Genomic DNA, 20,693 nt, shown 5'->3' on the forward strand with positions numbered 1-20,693 from the left:
TCAGTGTTCCATTCCACGGATACTGACTACTGATAAATGCAGATTTATGAGAACATTATAAATAAACTTTGCACATTCCATTATCCCCTGACCAAAAACTATGCGTTATATTTGTAGACTTTGTGGTGATAATGATACAGGAGGCCATTCTGATTGATGTGATTTTTATTGATCCATCTCAACCACAATTGAAACACAACAAGTTATCCTCCTACACACAGACAATCTGTCCTATATCTTGCCCCACTGAAAAGGCACTGCACCAGTATCAGACATGAAATAACATCGTTCATCCCTAATCTGTTTGGCCCTTGCTGCTGCTGTCAGGGTGAGCAGATGAGCTTTACCAGTGGCTCACTAATTTACATTATGATCAGCTAATTTAACAAGTGTACAAAAGTAGTGTATTTATACGTTTTCATATTCATCAGTCATTATGTTTTAAGGTATTTTTGTGGCTTAATTGTAAACAACTTAAAAATAAATACATGGTTTTAAAGAAGAATATTTTGTTCAATTTAGTCAGCTTTTTCATTGAATCAAGAGAAACTAAGGATAAGGATAATGGTACAGTCTCCATGCTACACTAATGATAGCCTAGTATTAAGGCTTTCCTCTGTGTACACATGTCCTCTACAAGTATAATTGTGGATGTATTATTTGTGTCCCTTTCAAAAATTGCTCTTCAGAAATTGTATGTTTATTCCCCCCTGTTAGATCAGATTTACACCCATGGGAACACACTGAACAGACTCAAGTCACCGACCTCGCCAGACTGTCCAACGGCCGATTATCAGGTTGGTTTGTCAGAGCCTTAAGGGGGACGCCAGCCACCTCCTGAGGAAACCCATTGTGGCTGTACCCTTGTACCCTGGATCTCATTCTTTTGGTCATGACCATAATGTCTCATTTAATTTCCTGACACACTCGTTTGGCATTGACAAACCTTTATTCATTATCCAGTTTCACTTCATACCTCTGTGGGGGTGCAGGCGTCTCTCAAACTCCCCTGTCCAGTCTGTGTGCATGTACAACTTATCAGAACAAGGTCCTAACTTACTCAATAACAATGGATAGAAGATAACAGCATTTGGCAACAACAGCTATCAACATAAATACATGTAAGCAAATTAACATTTATAAATCAAATCCACTGTCTCTGTAAATTTTGTACAATAAAGTACTTTAGAGCCCGGCACTGGTAAACTAACAACAGTAGAGGTGTTTTTGGTGGTCATTAGAAAAATGCCATATGCATTATTTCACTTCAGTCTAAAAACATCTAGTGCTCATGGGTACTCTTAATCTCAACAATTGCAATAGTAGAAAGCAGTATGTGTTTTTATTTATCTTCATGCAGGTTAAATGAATGAAGTTTTTATCCAATTTTGATCACAAAGTTCTGCATAATTCAACTCAGTGCTGTAAAACTGAGTACACACACTTGAAATAAATAAAAACGCTATAGGACTAAATATAACCTTCAAAAATGTATTACATATCTGTAGATATGTTTATAGAATAAAATGATGCACCACTGAAGCCCACAATTTGTGAACCAGTTCCCCATCGATGCTTCCAGTTTAGCATCAGAGGAACCTCAGAAATCAGATTCAATGAGACATCATTGTAATTAAAATACCAGATAGTGGTGTCAGCAATGTATGTCTTTAACATCTGTGCTTGTTGTAGAGAGTGATATGGTGTTAAATATTGATGTGGTTGAAGAAGACAAGAAGAAGGAGAGACAGTGGAATGGAAACAGATAACAGGCTCAAAGCACTTAAACAAAAGAAGTGCTTTGACTTTAGGTCCAGAGAAATATGTTAACAGGCAAATACATCTGCTTTGACAAACCTGATGGTCTAATCAAAGGCTACACTAGGCAACTTCACATGTAGGCAGCTCCAAATGGCAGCAAGATACACAGTAATTTTCCTAAAAGCATATTTTCAAGAAAAAATAAATAAAAATTGTCATGTTTTGTAATCTCCAGACAATCACACACATGCTTGCTTGCTGCTGTTACCATTGTCTTAAATGTGTCACCGCTTGTCTTGACAAATAAGATGAGACCTGCTCTCAATGCAGCTTCACTTTATGTTTTAGGCTGGAAAAGAGTAAATTTTTCATAAACATTTGCCTAGCGTAGCTTTAAAGGATAAGGCTGGTATTATTCTATGTTTTTCTTACTGTCAATTATCCCATTAAAGACCAAAACCAACAATGTATTATCGTGTTTCTTAATACTTTCTACTTCCTTTCCCCGTCTGATTTGCCTTAAAAAAAGGCAAACAAATATTATTTTTTAAAGGGCTCGGTAATTTCCTAAAACAGCTGGGCACTGTAAATTAACAAATGTTATTCAAGCAGGAGTAAGTAGTGCATTTGTTAGGGACTATTAGTCTATATCCTTGGCGTTCCAGTTCCGGGATTGCTCCAGTGCCGAGGAAATTCCACCAGATGCATGTATATTCCGTTTCCTTACGCTTTCTTTTTGTTGGAATTTTTAAATTAGATTAGATTAATGAGGACTATGGTTAACTGCTCCTCAGATCTCTGCAGGGTAAATTGAGACAGCTAGCTAGACTATCTGTCCAATCTGAGTTTTCTCTTGCATTACTATTTTGCAGCGGCTCTGTAAGCAGCTCTGTAAGCACTGTTTAGCACCGCCCATGACGATTGAGATTGGTTTAAAGAAATTCCATTAAAACAGAGCACGTTTTCCTCCCATCCCCGAATGCTATGTGGAGTAGCCAGACCCTCCTTCAGCGCGCTTTGGAGGAGGGTCTGGCATAGCGAGACTAGAGACTATTTACAGGTGTGCATTTGGTGCACTAGTGAGTTTTACTGCAGCAGGACAGTGTATGTGGGATTTACTCATGTTCACCATAATAAAGGATAATGAAGCCAGTGCAACATTGTGACTCATTAATGTGCTTTTTAATAGTTATTGAACAACAATCGAGCTCTATGACACACAGGAATAAGCTGGATCAGTAGCCAGTGTCAGTAGGATCAAATTTGTTTTGGGCTTTGCATGGAATCTACAGCCTTATCCTTTACCTGATGAACTGGTAAAATCACATAAAAGCAGCAAGGACAAGGACAAACGTGTCCCACATCATCTTTCTAATCTCTGAGACATTTGCACATCCTATTTCTAGGGACAAATGACTCAGCTGAACGCTTCCTAATGCTACAAGTGGTACAGCAGCAAACAGTGTTGTCTGCACACTGGCTACAAAGTAACACAGAAAGCCATCTTTACTGTTTCTGGCTGTGAAGTGGCCGTGAAAAGTGTGTGATTTTAGTATTACTAGAGGAGAGGGGAAACCACTATAAAACAATCTACAGTAGCACTGGCACTTGGACATTAATCATCTTAACAGTGACTAAGCACAAAACAAAGGGCTGTTGTTCCAGTTTGGTGTTTTTGTTTGTGTGGTGCTATCATCATTATCCCGTTCAGTCTTTGGGTTTTCCTCCAGTTAGAAGAGTCCACTTAGGTCTCGACTTTTCCGTACGTCCCCTCTGGAGGGCGATATTGTTTGGGGAAGGCCTTGAGCTGGAGAGAGTTAAAGGCGTATTTACGACATCCCACATTCTTCATGGTGTTCTCCCTCCTGCAGCCCTCACTGTGGAGAAACAGAAGCTATGCATTGTTTATTTTTCTAATGAGCTTTTGGTACAGGGGTAATAACATCTGTAACATTTATGACTTTCATCATCATCAGCTGACCTGCGCATACAGTCCAAGGCCTGGTAGAAGACCTGTGGGGCGAGGGCGTGCTCCTGCTGCAGGATCTGACACTGCTCCAGGGTCAGGGACATGGCTGTGCGGTCCTTGGCGCTCTTACAACTGGTGAAACGTACTCCATTCAGGCGGCGACATGCCTTAAAGGTTTGGAGAAAGAGATTAAAGGAGGAAGACAGAACTTGTACATTTGCATAGAGAAGACATGAGAAGCAAGTCTACCTCGGCTGCCCGCCACAAAATCTCCACGTTCTTGTTTTTCTTGGCGTTCACATCCTGGCTCAGATGTTTCAGCAGCTCGGGAAGACTAGTGGTACTGCGGGAGCGAGGCAGGCCTGAGGAGAGAACAAAGGAGGAATGATGAGGGGAGTTAAATATGAAAACAAAGAGATTCACATTTTTCCTTCTGGTAAAAGTGTTTTGTATGTATGTAAACTCACAGTCATCTGGCAGGACTTCTTTAAACTGGTCGTAGTACGAGCTGAGGCGAGTCATGCTCTCCATGTTGATCACATCTTGTAGTGATGTGTCTCCAAACCTGGAAAACATGTAAGATATTAGAGTTAAAATATTGAAGCACTATCACACTTGACCTGTCAATGTCGTGATCCCAAATAAGTGATATATTTTTTTATTTCATCGCGTTAGTAGCTCAGTCCGTAGGGACTTGGCTTGGGGATCTCCTGGGTACTAAAAAGGTGCCCTTTAGCAAGGCATCAAATCAGATGCCTGAAGCCTGACCATGGCACCCATTACTCTGACTTCCTGTGTTTTTGCATGTGTGTATTTTAGGCCTATGTGTGTCTGAATTTCCCCAAGAGGGATTAATAAAGTATCGCTTTTTCCTTCTTCTACAACCCGTGCAGGTTGTTATGCAGAAAACCGATGCTTTTTAATGTCATAGTCACAACCAAGTTCTGAACTAGGGCTCAGTGCCTTGCTCATGGGCACCTCAACAGTGGTTTGTGGGGTTCCAACCAGCAACCTTGCTCTCATCACTCCATCTATTCAATCTTCATTTAAACCTCTTTTTCTACTTTTTAGTCTTCTGTTTCTTAATGTTCTCCATGTCTAATAGATTGAGAAGCACCAGGTGAATAAAGAGGAGAAACATCACCATTTAACCATAGTAAAATTTCATGACTGAACAGGTCTGAAGTACAATATATCACTGTATTATGACTTCTATTCATTTTCCTATTTATACTGTCAAATTGGGTGATACGGCCTTTAACATATTATGTGCATATTTGTATATTAAATATGTTTTTCTTGATAGTGAATCACAACATTGTTCCCTTTTCCTATTTCAGCCTTAGGAATGGGGTAACTAGTTATATTATTATATTCATTTAGCTGACGCTTTTATCCAAAGCGACTTACATTTGCTATATATGTCAGAGGTCGCACGCCTCTGGAGCAACTAGGGGTTAAGTGTCTTGCTCAGGGACACATTGGTTGATGTATCGCAGTGGGAATTGAACCCAGGTCTCCCACACCAAAGGAATGTATCATATCCACTGCGCCATCACCACCAGGAACAATAAATAAATAAATAAATCTCTGTACTCTGGTCATTTACAGAGTACAGAGATTTATTTATTCATTTATTTATATTTTGTGGTTTCTTAATTTGTTTTTTGGGGGGAAGACATATTTAAAACAGCATCTCTTAGCAGCATCTTTCTAAAATATATTGTTTTCATATAGAAGACTTCATAAAAAACTGAAAAACAACTCAAAAAGACAAAATCCATTTGAATAATTGCACAATGCAGAATTATTCAAAATGTATACAACCTGTCATTTGTGTGTTGTGAACATGCAAGGGTCATTTTGAGAGAATGGCCATTCCCTCTTTTTATTTGATAAAAGCACTTAGATAAAAAGGTGCATTATATGTATGTTTTTGATGACTGTTAGAATTATTTTATTTGAAACCTTACCAAAATGTCTAAAAATTGACCTGTTCACTAAATCTGCCATTTTCCTCTTGGGTGCCCTTTCTCCTCTCCATTTTCTTTCTGTCCTCAAGCCCTCAACCTTTCCTGCTCCTTTAATCTCAGTGACTCACTTCTCAGCCAGCGTCTGCTGTTCGTTGATCCCCACATTGAACAGAACGGGCTGCACGCGCAGCAGCATCCCGTTCTGGATCTCTCGTGGCAGCGTGTCAAACATCGCCCCGGGCATCGGGACCCTGACGTTGAAGCCGTTCCTGTTTCCTGTGATCACCGGCAGCATGTCTGGGGCAAAACCCGAAGTTGCCTGGGTAACTTTAAAGGTGACATTTCTCAGGTCCATCACTCCGACGCTCATATCCTCCAACATGGCCAGCTCCTCACCTTTAAGAAACAAGGAGTCATCAGAGAAAATGAAGACAAAGAACACTGACATCATTAACTCAACCAAGGATCTTATGTTCTTGGTTCTGTATGTTTGCTTGTTTGTCTTTGGATATCTCAAAAACTGCTGAACAGATTTCAATAAAATGTGGTGAAAAGTTAGGCCATGTGCTAAGGAAAGAACTTTACAAGTTGGTTCATTAATTCTAAAACTGTATAATTTCCACCTTTCTTTAAACCGTCCTTTCACCCAATCTTCAACAAATTTAGTAAATAAAATATTTGTATGCCCAAAAAGGTTTTTAATTATAATTTTTTAAAACTATACTGTTTTCCTCATCATTGGTTACCAAATCTGTGGGCAAGTATGGCCTATTTAAAAAAAAAAGGCTTAAACTTCTAAATGGATCATGCAAATCCGATTTAGCCAGCACATTTACTCTGAGCAATCCCGCTCATATTGATTCAGTTGTGATGGCATTTTATGTATGTATGGATATATATATATATATATATATATATATATATATATATCACAATGTATATTTTGATGCTGATCTACACTTTTCATAGAATAGCAATTTCTGCAAAGTTTTACAGCCTTTGGGGAGGTTTTAACTCTCTTAGTGTTTTCTATTTTCTGTGTGATGAAACATTTCTTTGTTTGCATACACACACACACACACACACACACACACACACACACACACACACACACACAGGTTACCATAGGTGCTGAGCAGGCTCTCATACTGCACCAGTAAGCCGATGGTGTGTAGCTGCCTGAGGAAGCCTGAGTCACAGAGAGAGTTCCTCAGTTTGATAATGAAGCCGCAGATCAGCGGCGTCAGCTGAAAGAAGCACAACTCATATCAATACAGCGATGAAAGCGGCATGTTTTTTATGAACACTATGCACACTTTCTAATGACAAGTAATTCTCCAAAACTTCATATGTATGAAAGACAGAAGAGCTAGAAGGGGAAGGTATAAGTTGACAGACCGTCTGACAGAAGACAACGTCGCGGCGGTACTGCAGGGTGAGGCTCATGGCGATGGTGGGGGCGCTGTCCTGCATCAGCAGAAACACCATGGCCTTCTTGGCTTTGTCGCTCATCAGAGACGCACAATCCGTCAGCGTGGTGAGGAGAGGGTACAGAGCGTCGCTCCACTCACCTGCAGACATGGCACATAGCACTTACTGTAATACACACTTATACACACACAGCAACGTGCAGACGCTGTACATAAAAAGGTTTAATAAAAACGTGCATCTGCATTTAAAGGCTTATAAGTATACTTTTCCATACCTTTGTATTCTGTTTACAAGAGAATGGAGGGATTGCCAGGTGGATCGTATGAAAATGATGCAACATTTTAAACCTTTTTAATGTTTAATATTGAATTAATATAAGAAAAATATATTAAATATATTAGTCTTAGAAATTTCCTGTGACCTTATCTGCATATCAAGCATCCGCAGGTAAATGTCCGACCCCAGGGCTGAGGAACCTTATTTCATAATTATGGTTTTTAAATTTAATTCTTCAATTCACAATCTTAAATTCTCACATTTATTGTTATGAAATTTTGCGGATATCTTGAAAATTAACAAAATATTTTGAAATATTTTCAGAAAAAAAGTTGATTAAATTCCATTACGCCATATTTAAATACAGTTGGTCCTATTCTTAAAAATGTTTCTGTATTGTAAACAATTCTATTTTACACATTACTAATACATGACATAATGCTGTATTTTAACATTTCAAACAACTGAATTGCAGATATACATGTAGCTTTTTATATTGTAGTGTCTATTTGGGTGTACTCCACTTTTTAGCACAGATATCTTCAACAGGGGGTCCTCAGAGTTAGTGCAGCTAAATTATGATTTGTTAAGGATAAAACGCTCTCACCTGGGGACTTCTTTCCTACATCTGGGCTGCAATCTGCGAGTGAGAGAAAGTAAAGGATGTTAAGATACGGACAGAATTCCACTTACGTGTAACTCAGATTTTAAACATGCAGCAACACTGAAGCACTTAACATAATTACAAAAATGAACCTACAGATGTGATCAACGCAACGTGAAAGGCATGCAGGAGTCTTGTGGGAGAATGATGATGATGAGCATGATTTTGTGTGTGTGTGTGTGTGTACGTACCTTTCTTAGTGTTACCCGGTTCCTCGTTGGCAAGCAGGAAGACATCCTCAGAGCTACTGTCGCTCTGGAGTCTGTCTTGCTGCAGCAGCCTGTCCACCCTCTGGATCACACACTCCAGGCTCTTATCAACATTTAGCCAAACCTTCCCCTGCGCACAAACACATTATGAGTGAACATTAAAAAAACACATGAAAGCGTGAAAGAGGCAGATGGACTTTCTCTTACCCACTCCTCCTCCTGTAAATCTCCCTGAAGGGAGGAGCGCTTGTTTTTACTCCCTTCGCTGCCCTCTGGAGGAGCTGTATGGCGAGAAGGCGAGGTGGCAGCACGAGACGGGGAGGTTGGGTGGCGGGAGGGGGAGCGGGATGGGGAACGCGATGGGGAACAAGAGGAGGGTGAAAGGGAGGAGGAGGACGGGGATGGGGTGCTCTGCTGAGTGGACTCTGGACGGGCGGCTGCCAGGGCGAGGATGGCTGAGGACAGCAGCTTGGAGTCGCACACGGTCACTAACTGACGAGTCTGCAAGAGGAGAGGGAGAGGACACAGAGAGGCTGGTAAAGTGGTTATAGTGTGGGAATTAAATAAACTGTGACTTGAGGCAAAAAATGCTTTTTAAAGTTTATAAACCCTGAAATTAAAAAGCAGGGACAAAAGGCAGAATACATTTTTAACTTTCTGTTAGCAGTGGGTGATTTTTTTGTTGTTGCATAAAACAACATATTATCTTGTCCATGTTATGGTATCACGTTACGTTTGAGATGCAATGCAACTGTATATTTAACTGCTCAACAAAGGTGACAGCAACAGACACAGGCTTAATTAAAATGTAATCAATGGAACCAAATAAACAATAAATTAATGTAAAGGAATTTATTTATCTTGGTGTCAGTGTTTCTGTGACTCAGAGGTTTGCTGACGATGCTGCAGTCTTAGTTGAATCGAAGACTGAGAACACATATTGTTTTATCTGTTGTACAGTATTCTATTATTCCTTTTTTTACCGCACTCGACTGCCAAAATTAAGAAGTTATTTTTTGCTTGCAAGAATTGATCATTTCTATTCAGACAAGAGTTGAGATAAAATGTCAAGAGAGAGTCAGTGGAAGCCAGAAAAGAGGGATGGTGAAAAAGTGAGATCCAACAGAGAAGAAACTGCAATGCTATATATATAATATATCAGTGCTCTCTAACTCAGTGCTATCTTACTTTCTCTGATAGGATGGACAGTGTTCTCTCCAGAGCGTTGGGTGAGCGTTCCTTGGCAGCTCGAGACAGACGTTCAGTGTAGTAACACACTTGTGTCTTCAGAGTGTTTATTTGACCAATCAGCTCCTTTGCTTTCACCACATCCTGAGGCTGGTATGCCATTCCTTTAGAGCCAGAGCCAGCAGAACTTTGGGTGATAAAGAAGATAAATTGTGGAACATAGCAATGACAAAAAAACACACAAGAAACTTACGTTCGTACAATACACTATACGTAAATACACTACACGTAATCTCACCTTTCCTCCTCAAAAGTGCTGAGTGAGTAAGGCAAAAGCAATCACAAAAAAAGATTAATTATTAAGAATGACTCACTCATAAAATCAAACACTACCATGAAACTATTTTCTGCTTGGCTCTACTCACTGTTTCCTGGCTTCTTCAAGCTTGTGCAGCAGTTTTCGGAGGCCGCAGCCTTTAAAGCCTTGATGATGTGCTGCAGGAGCACCAATAGTCACAACATCGTATGTCCGGTCTGATCAGAGGAAAGTTATAAAGAGGATGTAATAAGATACTGAACAAACAACATCATTTAAACCTTGGACAGACATTGGCATGCAGTGCAAATACCTACCATAGCCAGACACTCCCTGTACTCTCATCCTCTGGACGTGCAGGTTAGTAGGAATAAACTCCAACTTCCTCTCAGCTTTCAAAGTACTAGACTTAAATGAAGGACCTGGGAGGGCGCAGAAAGGAGGAAAGAGGTTCTTCGTATCTGTATATAATAGTGTATAGATAATGTGATATTTATTTAAATAAATATATGTTTATAAGATGTTGCACTGCTTAGTTTGAGCAATTTTGCAACACTTATTTATTTTTACTTGAAGGGGCACTCAAAAAAGTAGTATTGCACTTTCATAAAACTGTGAAGGATTCAAGTGTCAAATTTAATAAAGGATGAGAACCCAAGTTTCAGTCCCTAATAGGGGTCAAGCTCCAAAAACACTGGATTCTACACTTCCCAAAAACATGTTTTTGTTAGAGCCTTCCTGTCTGGTATAGTAGGACTCCCTGTGACTTTGATATCTAAAATTGGTGGAGTTCCCCTTAAAAATGATAGGTAATCAATAGCTTGTTGTTCTAACCTTTGTATTCGTGCAAGTCACTTATGGTCTCCTGATAGGTGAGGATGATGGTCTGATACTGTGTGATGATCTGCCTCCTGAGGTTCTCCCAACATGCAGACAGCTCGCCCAGTTCCTCCAGCTCACACACCCTGCACATCACACATGCATTTACGATCAACACATCCAGCTGATGCACTGATGATCTCACAGCTTGAAGTTAGTGCAGCTTATTCAGTTAACCTGCAGCTGAGCAGGTCCAACTTCTCCAATCACCCACATTACAAGCAGCCATTAGTAGAAATGGCAACAGTGGGAATCGTAATGATGTTTCTATTATCGTATGATGATAATAGAGTACATAAAGAAAATAAAGCTCATGATATATCACACACTCTTCAGTTTAATGTCTTCCAAGGAGACACAATTATATTAAAAACTAAATATTCTTGCAAAATGTTACAGACTAACTATGAAAGAATAATTTATAAAAATAATAATACTTTTTTTAATTTTTGAAAAAATAATTTTTCAAGACACTTCATGGAAAACTGGAAAAGGATTTGCACTTGTAAGTTAAAGTACAGAGCACTGCATGAGATTTTGAATAAAAGAAAAGGAAGATGAAAAAGAAAAGTACAAAAAAAGACCAAAGACTGTTAAAGGTGAGACTGCTGGCCGAGACTGAACCAATCAAAGTCAAAACAACCAAGACACTGAGACAAGTTGGAAATTGTTGGAAAACTAAGAGTATCTGCACTACAACACCCTGCTGTTCCTCTGCCCAGATGTTGAAGCTCCTGATTAATAATATCAAGACAATTTTCAGATGTTACCTAACAGCGTCTTCCTCCAGCAGCAGCTTGACAAACTGTCGAGGAATATGCAGGGAGAGAGCACTCTCCGCCATCTGCTCCAGGACCCGAAGGTGGTTGCCGTCCGTGGTGGGGAACCGGTACATTCGTGACATCACGCCCCCAAACACTGAAGCAGACCCAAACATACACTCACAGCCGTGAATCACTATGACCATCACCATGATGTCACCTGTTACTAAACTCTCACATAGTCATACAGGAGGTTGATATTTACTTCATATACACACACTCACCAGCCCTTAGCAGTGGGTCTTTACACAGAGATGAAGACTTGGATTTAATGCCCATGGATTCAGTCAAGCTTTCATCAACAGGGAGAACCATCTGACACACACATAGAAAAGAAACCCTTCATGTGTCTTTCTTTCCACATTTATTGATCTGTGACCTGTTGTTTAAACAATATAACCATAAATAGGCTGAGGGCAGAGTTACTTAGCTAGGCAAAACAATTTGAGGTTAAATATGTTTGCAAGAGCTAACACTATTATATTTATTATCAATTATTTAGCCCATTATTGTCTTGATTTCTTGATAATTGTTTGGCCTAAAAAAAGTCAGAAAACAGTGAAACATGCCCATCACAGTTTTTCAAAAGCCCAAGGTGATGTCATCAAATTGCTTGTTTTGTCTGACCAACAGTCAAAAACTCAAAGATATTCATATACACTTATCACATAAGATGACAAAAAGTGAAAAGTCCTCACATTTGAGAAGCTGAAACAACGGAATATTTAGTATTCGCTAGAAAAAGGACTTGAATGATGAATCGTAATAATCCATTAATTGAAAGATCATTTCAGTTTGAATACTTTCATGAGAAAAAAAAGTATTTCAGTCCTGACTCATCAGAACTTTTCAGAGGAACTCACCCTTCCATTCACAGTGTCTCCTCTCTGTAATCTTGTAACAGGAGCTCTCTGCTCGCGCTTCTCCTCTATCTGCCAGGCGATGACGGTGATGTTCCCCACGCGCTCGTTCTCCGCTGACCTGAACCACACGACATGGACATTGAGTAAACTCAACATCTCTGAACACAAATCCAGCAAGCAGTGGCTATCATTGTGTCACTGATAGAGGGGAAAAAGGCACAGTGTGTTGTGTATTACCTGAGAGTCAGGTGCAGTCTGTGGTGTTTGTCCTGCAGCAGCTCTTTCACAGAAAACATGGACGAACCAAGCATGTACATCTGTCACATAAAGGCACACACAACCCAAGGAATTAGGTGATAAGTGCAGACTATAAAGGATTTCGCAGATAGGAACTTTACTGACAGTGGATTCAAGCGTTTTTGCAATAGATTATTCTTGTATTGGGGCTTACCGTGCCCTGTGTGCGGTCCTTTACATCGTAGACAGAAAGTTTGACCTGAGTCTGCTGAGTGATCAGCGAGTCCTGAAAGAACGCCACACTACTCAGGAAGATAGGGTTACTAGTGCCCTGAAGACAGAGAGAGAGACAGAAAGAGAAAGAGGTGAAATGGTTCAGATTTCTCCAACAGCAGACAGGAAGCCAGGGAGAGTGAACAGTGGTGTACCTCTATGATTTCAGTTTGAGCGTGCTTGGTCCAGAAGGCCTGGGGCGGAGTGGTGCAGCTGATGGCAACAAAACTGGTTGGCTTACGGTCCAGAGAGGGAGTGACCAGCTCGCTGCAGGCTGCACCGACATATAAACACAGAAAGAGATTACAAACTGTGGAATTTAATGGTGGTATGGTCATTAATCCTGGGCCATGGGAGGAATGTAATAGAGTATTTGTGAGTTGTTAGTACTTGATGAGCAGCAGTTGTTTACAGTGATGCTTTCAGATTGAACAAAGGATAAAAAAGTCCACACAAAAGATAGAGTCACCTCTTGAGCCAACCAGTGACGAGATACATGATCCTTTAAAGCAGCATCGAATGATGTTCTTTAATTATAGGCAGCTGAACAAGATGTAAACATTGATATATTATCACCTAAATTGAACTTGGTGATCATGCAGGTTGCAAGATCATGTTAGCAATATTATCAATCATTTGGAGTTGTGTTTCTAGGTGAATGTAAATCCAATATTCCTTTTAAGTTTGAGGGAAAAATGTTGCTCTTTAGCTTCTAATTGCTCCACTTCACCAGATAGTAGTTAACTTTGTCTGGTGCTGGGCAGGTAGCAGTCAATGCGTCTATCAGAGCCTTTCACTGAAAAAAATCCTGCTGTGTCTGAAACAGACAAACAACAGTGAACTAAAACAGTAAAGTTGCGCTGTAAAACCAACAATAGATAAACTAAACAATATACTAAAAGATGCTAAAAATCTGAAGGTAAAGTGCAGAGCTGGGCGATAATTCTTTAAGTGTGTCACTACCAGTGGTCGCCTTCACATTAGACATAGACATTTGTTCATATAAGAATATTGATTAGTGCAGCTTTAAAGAATACAGCTTTATTTTCTAGCACTTTATTTACTAACCGTCAACAAATCCAAGGAAAAGACTACACCCAACAATGCATTAGTCTGTCTCTCAATACTTTCCACCTTAACTATCTTGTCTGTTGCTACTAAAGACTTTTTTATAAACAGGTCACAAATATAAAGTTACATCTAAATGAAAAAGAAAAAAGAAAGCTCAGTAATCTCCTAAAATAGCTGGGCAATGTAGTTTTCAGCAAACAACTCAAACAGAAGTAAAAAGTGCATTTGACGGGGACTATTTTCAACTGTTGACTAATACACATTTGGTGCAATATTGAGTTTTAACGGCAGCAGGTGTGTGTGGGATTGACTCAAAATAAACTACCATGCCCATGCCAGCCAGTGCAACAGTGTGGCTCATTAATGTGTTTTGTGTGTTCAACAATGGAGAAGAATAAGCTGTATCAGGCTTTGAATACACAGACAATATATATATAACTGTATAGTCAGTGTAGTTACAAGGGTCAATTCAATATTGTTTTTGGTCAGGTCATGAGATTTGTTAATGCTCAACTTGGTGTAAATGAAGCGGACTCTGTCATTACACGGTGTGTATTTAAATTCTAGGTAGAGGACACAGTCTGATCCACATGCAGTGTGCATCAGTGTATCCATGGCTTCTTCTTGAACTTACCAACACTAAACTCCAGAACAGGCTCGTCTGGATCCTGACTGTTGCCTGTAGGACAGAGAGAAAAGAGACAAAGCTCTTTTTTAATCCCTTGCTATTTCATCACCAATGAAGTAAACAGGTTACCATGGGAGCAGTTACTTAGTTACCCGAGAGAGCCAGCCCCATCATCTCAGCTGAGAGATCAAACGTGTTGGCCCGGTAGACCGACCACGGCCGATGGCGGGGGCTGCGCTCCTTCCCGGACATGGTGGGTTCACGTCGGGGCTGAGGATGGATTTTAGAATAAAAGGACTGAAGAGCAGAACGATGTTGAGCGGACTCAAAATCAAAACTACGTCTGTCACGTCAGTTTTTTGAGATATGAGCTTGTGGGTTCCCTTGTGTGTTGACCTGAGAGGTCACACGTTTGTCAGTGATAAATCTGAAAGAAAGACAGACAAAAACAACAAAGTGATCATCTGAGACAAACTGGACATCTTCAACTCTTTGATACTGATGTCATCCTTTCATTGAGATGGCAGCTGAGCTCAGAGACATTAGACAGAATTAAGAGAACCGCTTGTAATTAACCATGAAGGTTGCAACTGACTGCATGCATGCTCAGCATCGCATTGCAGTCTTCAAAAAAAGGTTGAGCAATGAACTTAATTTAAGGTGGCTGTCTGTTTTGGCATGATGCTTTATTCTGGGATGAGCAGCGTTTGAGAGTTGAGCAGTTTTCTGTCAGTGCTTGGCTTATCTCTTTCCCTCTGATAATGTGTTAATATAGGCAGTGGAAACAAATTCAGTGGGGGAAAAGTGTGACTTTTCACACAGCTGTAGGAAATGAAACACAGAGCTGCAGCACACTGAATATTCACCTTCTATCTCCTGATACTATTTGTGCTTTTCTGGTGTTTTTTTCTTCTTTCAGACAAACAAAGAACCATCAGTTATTTACCAGTAGCTTCTGGGACACTTTAGAAATGGTCTCAGACAGCTTTTTTTTATAGTTTAACATTGTATTGCCTTGTTCCTGTATATGAAGATTTTCAGTATTCATATTTCAATTATCAAAAGAAAATCACCTCTAGCAGCCACTAAAGGATACCAAAAAAAAATTTAAGTGATATGCTGCTTCTGTGAAAAAATACCAGGAAGTCGTTAAAATGGTTAATGTTCTGAGGAGCATGAATTTTTGACGCACCTGTTCTTTAAATCTTTGAGTATAATTGAAAACCATTGTGCCATTAAGGATCACATAACTTGACATGGACTAGTGTTCATGATCAAGACATTTTGACCTGCCAGTGGTGTGACACAAAAGGATAAGGGGCCAATCATAATCACCAACAATCATCCTCTAGGAGCCATGAATATAAATACAAAACTTAATTTAAACGGACCCACAGTTAACAAGATATACTGCTCTAAAACAAACTGAGATGATGTTAGACAATCTGGCTAAAAATGCTCCACATTGCTTTATATCGAGTCTATATCCTTCGCGTTCCACTTCCGGGATTGCTCCGGTGCCGCAGGATGCATGTATTTCTATCCATTTCCTCCTGCTTTCTTTGTGTTAGAATTTTAAATTCGGTAGATTTATGAGGACTATTGTTGACTGCTCCTCAGATCTCTGCAGAGTAAATTGAGACAGCAAGCTAGACTACCTGTCCAATCTGAGTTTTCTCTCGCACAACTATTTTGCAGCAGCTCTGTGCGGAGTTTAGCACCGCCCATGACGATTATGATTGGTTTAAAGAAATGTCATTAAACCAGAGGTTTTCCTCCCATCCCCGAATGCTATGTGGAGTAGCCAGACTCTCCTTCAGCGCGCTTTGGAGGAGGGTCTGGCAAAGCGAGACAGAGACTACTTCAAATCTAACATAGATGAGAATTCAATAAAATCACTTTTTCATGTTATAAAACAATGCCTTGTTTATTACAACCTCCTCACTTAAACCACACACACTTGGGCCTTACATAATTATTCAACCACATCCAGTAAGTGCTTGTGGTGCAACTCATCATAAAACCGAGACACACGTTGTTATGTCCGATACTAATTTTGGATGACAATGAAAAAGCCACAGCATAAAGGGCTGCACATGAAATAACACTGCACCTGCCAAATTTATTTGCAACAGTGAGAGAACAAGACACTGAGGCTGTGCCAAGTGTGGCACACGGTGCAGCTGTTAAGTGAAACACTGGTGTAAGTGTGAGAATCAGCTGTCAGTATATTGATTTAGCAAAGCACAGCTAAGCACAAATATGAACCACAGAAGAAGTGAGACACAGAGGAAGACAGAAAAATGGAAAGGTTACAAGGAAATAAAAAGAGTGCAGCAAGTGGTCTGATGACTAACCTAAGGGTCAAAGGTGCTTCAAATTGCCCTAACAGGTAAATATTTACATTTCCTGTGGCATTTCAGACTCAGTTAACATTTCCTCTTTAGTGCTTGTGTGTGTGTGTGTGTGTGTGTGTGTGTGTGTGTGTGTGTGTGTGTGTGTGTGTGTGTGTGTGTGTGTGTGTGTGTGTGTGTGTGTTTGTGTGTGTGTGTGTGGCCACACAATATACTTGACTTTGCTCAGAGTGATCAGCTAGAATAAATTTCTCTCCTTCTCAGCCCTAATACACAGACCTGGTAGATCTGGGCATATCTGGTACTGAGTGTTTGTCTGACTTGTGTGTGCTTCTGTTTATTTGATACTACAGTGAAAGTAGTACAAATGTGTATGTGCCACTGTGCATTCATGTGTAAAGACTTCAACCATCGGTGGTCTATTTTTACACGTGAATCTGTTTTGACGTCACACACCTCGCACAAATGAATCCCCCAGTGAGACACACACACACACACACACACACACACACACACACACACACACACAAAGTCATCTTCATAGTCACACACACTAAATGCAGAGTTTGAGCATGATGCTCTCTGCCAGTTTAATCTCTGTTTTGGCACCTTCATGTGAGACTAAAACAGATGACAATTGCAGCGTGGAAGCTCTGCCTCATAGGCTGTGTGGGAGTTGATATCAATGGGAGCGGTCTTTTAAAATGCTGTAATCTCCACTGCCTGGGGCACCATGGGAAGCTCTCTAGGAAACCCACAGCAGATCTAATGAAAAGCCATGGGTAGCCACGGATCATCATCATCATCACATCTGTCTGACAGTCAGCCACATGCAGTCTGCTTGAAAGGAGACAAAACGCCTGCGAGTGGTGCTGAAACATCATTTAACTGATTGATCAGTGGATGGAACAACAATTTTGGTGACAGTTTAATGCAAAAATGGCAAACCTTCTCTGGTTCCAGCCTCCCAAATGTGAAGATTCGTTGTTTTTCTTTGTTTCATATGATTATGAAGTGAATATCTTTGGATTTTGGACCGTTGGTCGGACAAAACATTTGAAGATGCCCTATGCCATGTTGTGTGTGCAATGTGCAATGACTAACCCAAAGTGACATCTTCAAAGTGCTTGCTTTATCCTACCAACAGTCCAAAACTAAAATATATTTAAATTACAGTGATATAATAAGATGAAGAGCAGCAAGTGTTAATTTTTGAGAAGCTGGAACCAGAGACTGTCACTATTCTTGTTTAAAAAATGACGATTCAGCACTTATTGACAGTGGCTAGTGGATTCAAACCCATTAACAGCAGGCATCTACACTGATGAAGTGCCACAGCTGCTGACCTCTGACCTCAAAACAGGTCAGTGCAAAACATATTTAGATTTTCCAGCTTTAAGGGAAAAAGAAGAAAATATGGTATACATGCAGCAAGAAAGCTAATGAAGTGGTAGAAGTAAAGAGGATAGAGAAGATTCAGGTGGTACTCGTGGTGGTAGACAGTCATCTGGGGCAGCACAGAGGCAAAAATGAGCCAGTTAGCGAGGCTGTCGGCACACAGCTGGCCCCCTGCAGATGCTGTCAGCACCGGCTGCACTGCAGTGTCTCTCTCTTACAGATGTCCTCTTCCTTAACTCACCTCCTCGTCATCCCCTAAATCTCTCCCAAATGTTCCACTTCTGCTCTAACATCATCCCTTCCCTCAACTTTTTGTTCTCCAGCCATCTCCCTTTCCTGTGTCCCTCTGTAACCCCGGTGTCCCTCTCAATTTCAATGTATTGATCCTGCTTCAGTCCAGAGCCGAGCTGGTGCCGAACTGCCGTCCCTTGAGTCTGATCCACAGTCGTCTACTTGATGTAGAAATGTCTGGCGTAACCATGGACACATGGAAGGCTGATAAATTGTGTTTTGGATCCAATTGATCCACACACACACACACACACACACACACACGTGAAGAGGAAGTAATGTCACGCATAAAGAAGCTCTTGTTACCCAGACAGCTGAGCATGAGAAAGAAACCATTGATGACGACGACGATGATGATGGTGATAATGATGATGGTGATGAACTCTTGTTTATGATGCTACAGGATCGCACGCACAGTTAATACTCTATGTATATCTTTAGGTTCATTCATAGGCTCATTTAGGTTCAAAAATCTCCATCAAAAACAGGCACGCCAGCAGACACAGATGCAAGAGACAGACAGAAACTGAGGAGACAGTTAGAGGTGAGCCACAGAAAGAGTAATTTAGTTCCCTTTCTGTTATGAAAATAATGAAAACAATGATTAAACAGATCAAGTCTAATCCGTTCTGCTCTGTTGGGAGCATCTGGGCCCTACTGTAATATGCGTGACACTGCTTCATGAGCAACACAAAGTATAAAAAAAAACTAGTATGTAATATTATTCTCCATAATCCTACATCAACGCTATATCCTGGCCCTCTTGCAAACCTGTGTGAAACAGGGTGTCATCCTGTCTGTTTACCAGCCTGGGTGCGTGGAAATAAACACCCAAGAGGCCAGAGCTGTGCAATTGCAATCTATTTATGGCAGCATTGGCCAATAATATTGTCATTATACGTCAAGTGTGGATACACATATCATTCACTGACAGTGGGACAATAACAGCTATTGCGTCATGATATCTGCTGATGCTCATTCAGTGACGCTGCTGCATGGTGCAGGACGTTCAGCACAATTAAAGACACGCCATGTTGAAGAATAAAAACAGATGAATCGACATATCAGATCTTGCTGTGGCTGTTAACATATCTTATTCTGATTCTGCCGGGAGGAGCTGTTCCCTCTTTACCACAGCATCTATCTGTGTGAACAAACCGTTAAATGATCAGATGTCAAATGAGAAACACAAGCAATGATTAATGTATCATACCGTTTAGAGAAAAACGAAGGTTTCCTTTCCTGTAGATGCGCATCCTGGTTGCTACTCGACGATGTCTGCAGTCAAGACTCGCCCTGACTCCCTCTGACACATCGAGACGTAATACCTCCGCTGCACGCAGCTTTTCCTCTCTCCACTGGGGGGCGCTGTCGGCCTGGGGGCGATTGTACCGTACAGTCTATGGTACCATCAGAAATAACCTCACAAGCTTAATACATCCATGGCTGTAGGTGGGCGGAGGACTGTACGTGGATGGAGAAGGCGTGGGTATTTGTACATTGCGCAAAATAACAGCACCTGAATATTGAATACTAATGGGAACACAAGTTAGGTATGATATATATAATAAATACTCACTGTAAGTCTCAATAATTTTGGCTTTAGCAGTTTTTGTATTTTCTACATGTTGTTGTTTGGCATGTAGGTAATATCATTTTGAGATTTTGTAGGAGGGTATTGCACTTTTTTATTCTAAGTCAAGGGGAGGGTCCAAAGAAAATGGGACTTGTTTTTTTATAAAATGAAATAGGAGATTCAGTCCCCCGCTCCCCTTAGCAGTACTTTCATTAAATCAAAATTATAGAGATACTAAATCACAATTTTGAGATACTAAGTTAAAATGATGACATAATTCTAAATTATTGTGGAAAGGTAGGAAATGATAATAAAAAAACACTAACTGTAAGTGAAAATGAAAAATTACCAAGTTACTATTCAGACTTTCAAAATTATTTCTAAACCAAGAGATAAATCCACTACATTTTTTAAATGAATCTTATTATTGAAAAGTTGGAATGATAAAATAAAAACTAACAATGGCCATTCAGCCTTTTTCTTATGCAACAGTTACGTTGTATGTAGATATTTGT

At 40.3% G+C, this 20,693-nt stretch overlaps 1 protein-coding gene across 2 annotated transcripts; it reads right to left on the reverse strand.

Annotated features, from left to right (window-relative positions):
• Positions 1-968: 968 nt before the first annotated feature.
• Positions 969-19,992, reverse strand: inpp4aa (inositol polyphosphate-4-phosphatase type I Aa). 2 transcript variants are annotated; one of them, XM_028591040.1, is made up of 24 exons: positions 15,752-16,141; positions 14,712-14,986; positions 14,566-14,610; positions 13,016-13,134; positions 12,802-12,918; positions 12,588-12,667; positions 12,351-12,468; positions 11,712-11,802; positions 11,437-11,584; positions 10,622-10,752; positions 10,105-10,209; positions 9,897-10,005; positions 9,770-9,787; positions 9,472-9,658; positions 8,491-8,784; positions 8,266-8,413; positions 8,018-8,050; positions 7,102-7,274; positions 6,827-6,950; positions 5,832-6,099; positions 4,198-4,295; positions 3,980-4,092; positions 3,743-3,897; positions 969-3,638 (listed from the first exon to the last, which is right to left on the reverse strand). In XM_028591040.1, the coding sequence occupies exons 2-24, from the start codon at positions 14,809-14,811 to the stop codon at positions 3,506-3,508; spliced, it is 2,907 nt and encodes a 968-aa protein (XP_028446841.1). In that variant the 5' UTR covers positions 14,812-14,986; positions 15,752-16,141; the 3' UTR covers positions 969-3,505. The 2 variants fall into 2 exon arrangements, with proteins under 2 accessions (XP_028446841.1, XP_028446843.1); XM_028591042.1 differs by lacking the exons at positions 9,770-9,787; positions 15,752-16,141 and adding an exon at positions 19,816-19,992.
• Positions 19,993-20,693: the final 701 nt, after the last annotated feature.

Source organism: Perca flavescens, chromosome 11 (genome assembly GCF_004354835.1).
Source record: "Perca flavescens isolate YP-PL-M2 chromosome 11, PFLA_1.0, whole genome shotgun sequence".
Classification (NCBI taxonomy): domain Eukaryota; kingdom Metazoa; phylum Chordata; class Actinopteri; order Perciformes; family Percidae; genus Perca; species Perca flavescens.

What these genes read in the sequence shown, in the direction of transcription:
- inpp4aa (XM_028591040.1), bottom strand. Translation starts at nt 14,811, where the DNA reads ATGTCCGGGAAGGAGCGCAGCCCCCGCCATCGGCCGTGGTCGGTCTAC. An exon ending in GAGACACTGTGAATGGAAGG is followed by an intron (nt 11,803 to 12,350) that starts GTGAGTTCCTCT and finishes TGTGTGTGTCAG; the next exon opens with ATGGTTCTCCCTGTTGATGA. An exon ending in TGTCCATCCTATCAGAGAAA is followed by an intron (nt 8,785 to 9,471) that starts GTAAGATAGCAC and finishes CTCCTCTTGCAG; the next exon opens with ACTCGTCAGTTAGTGACCGT.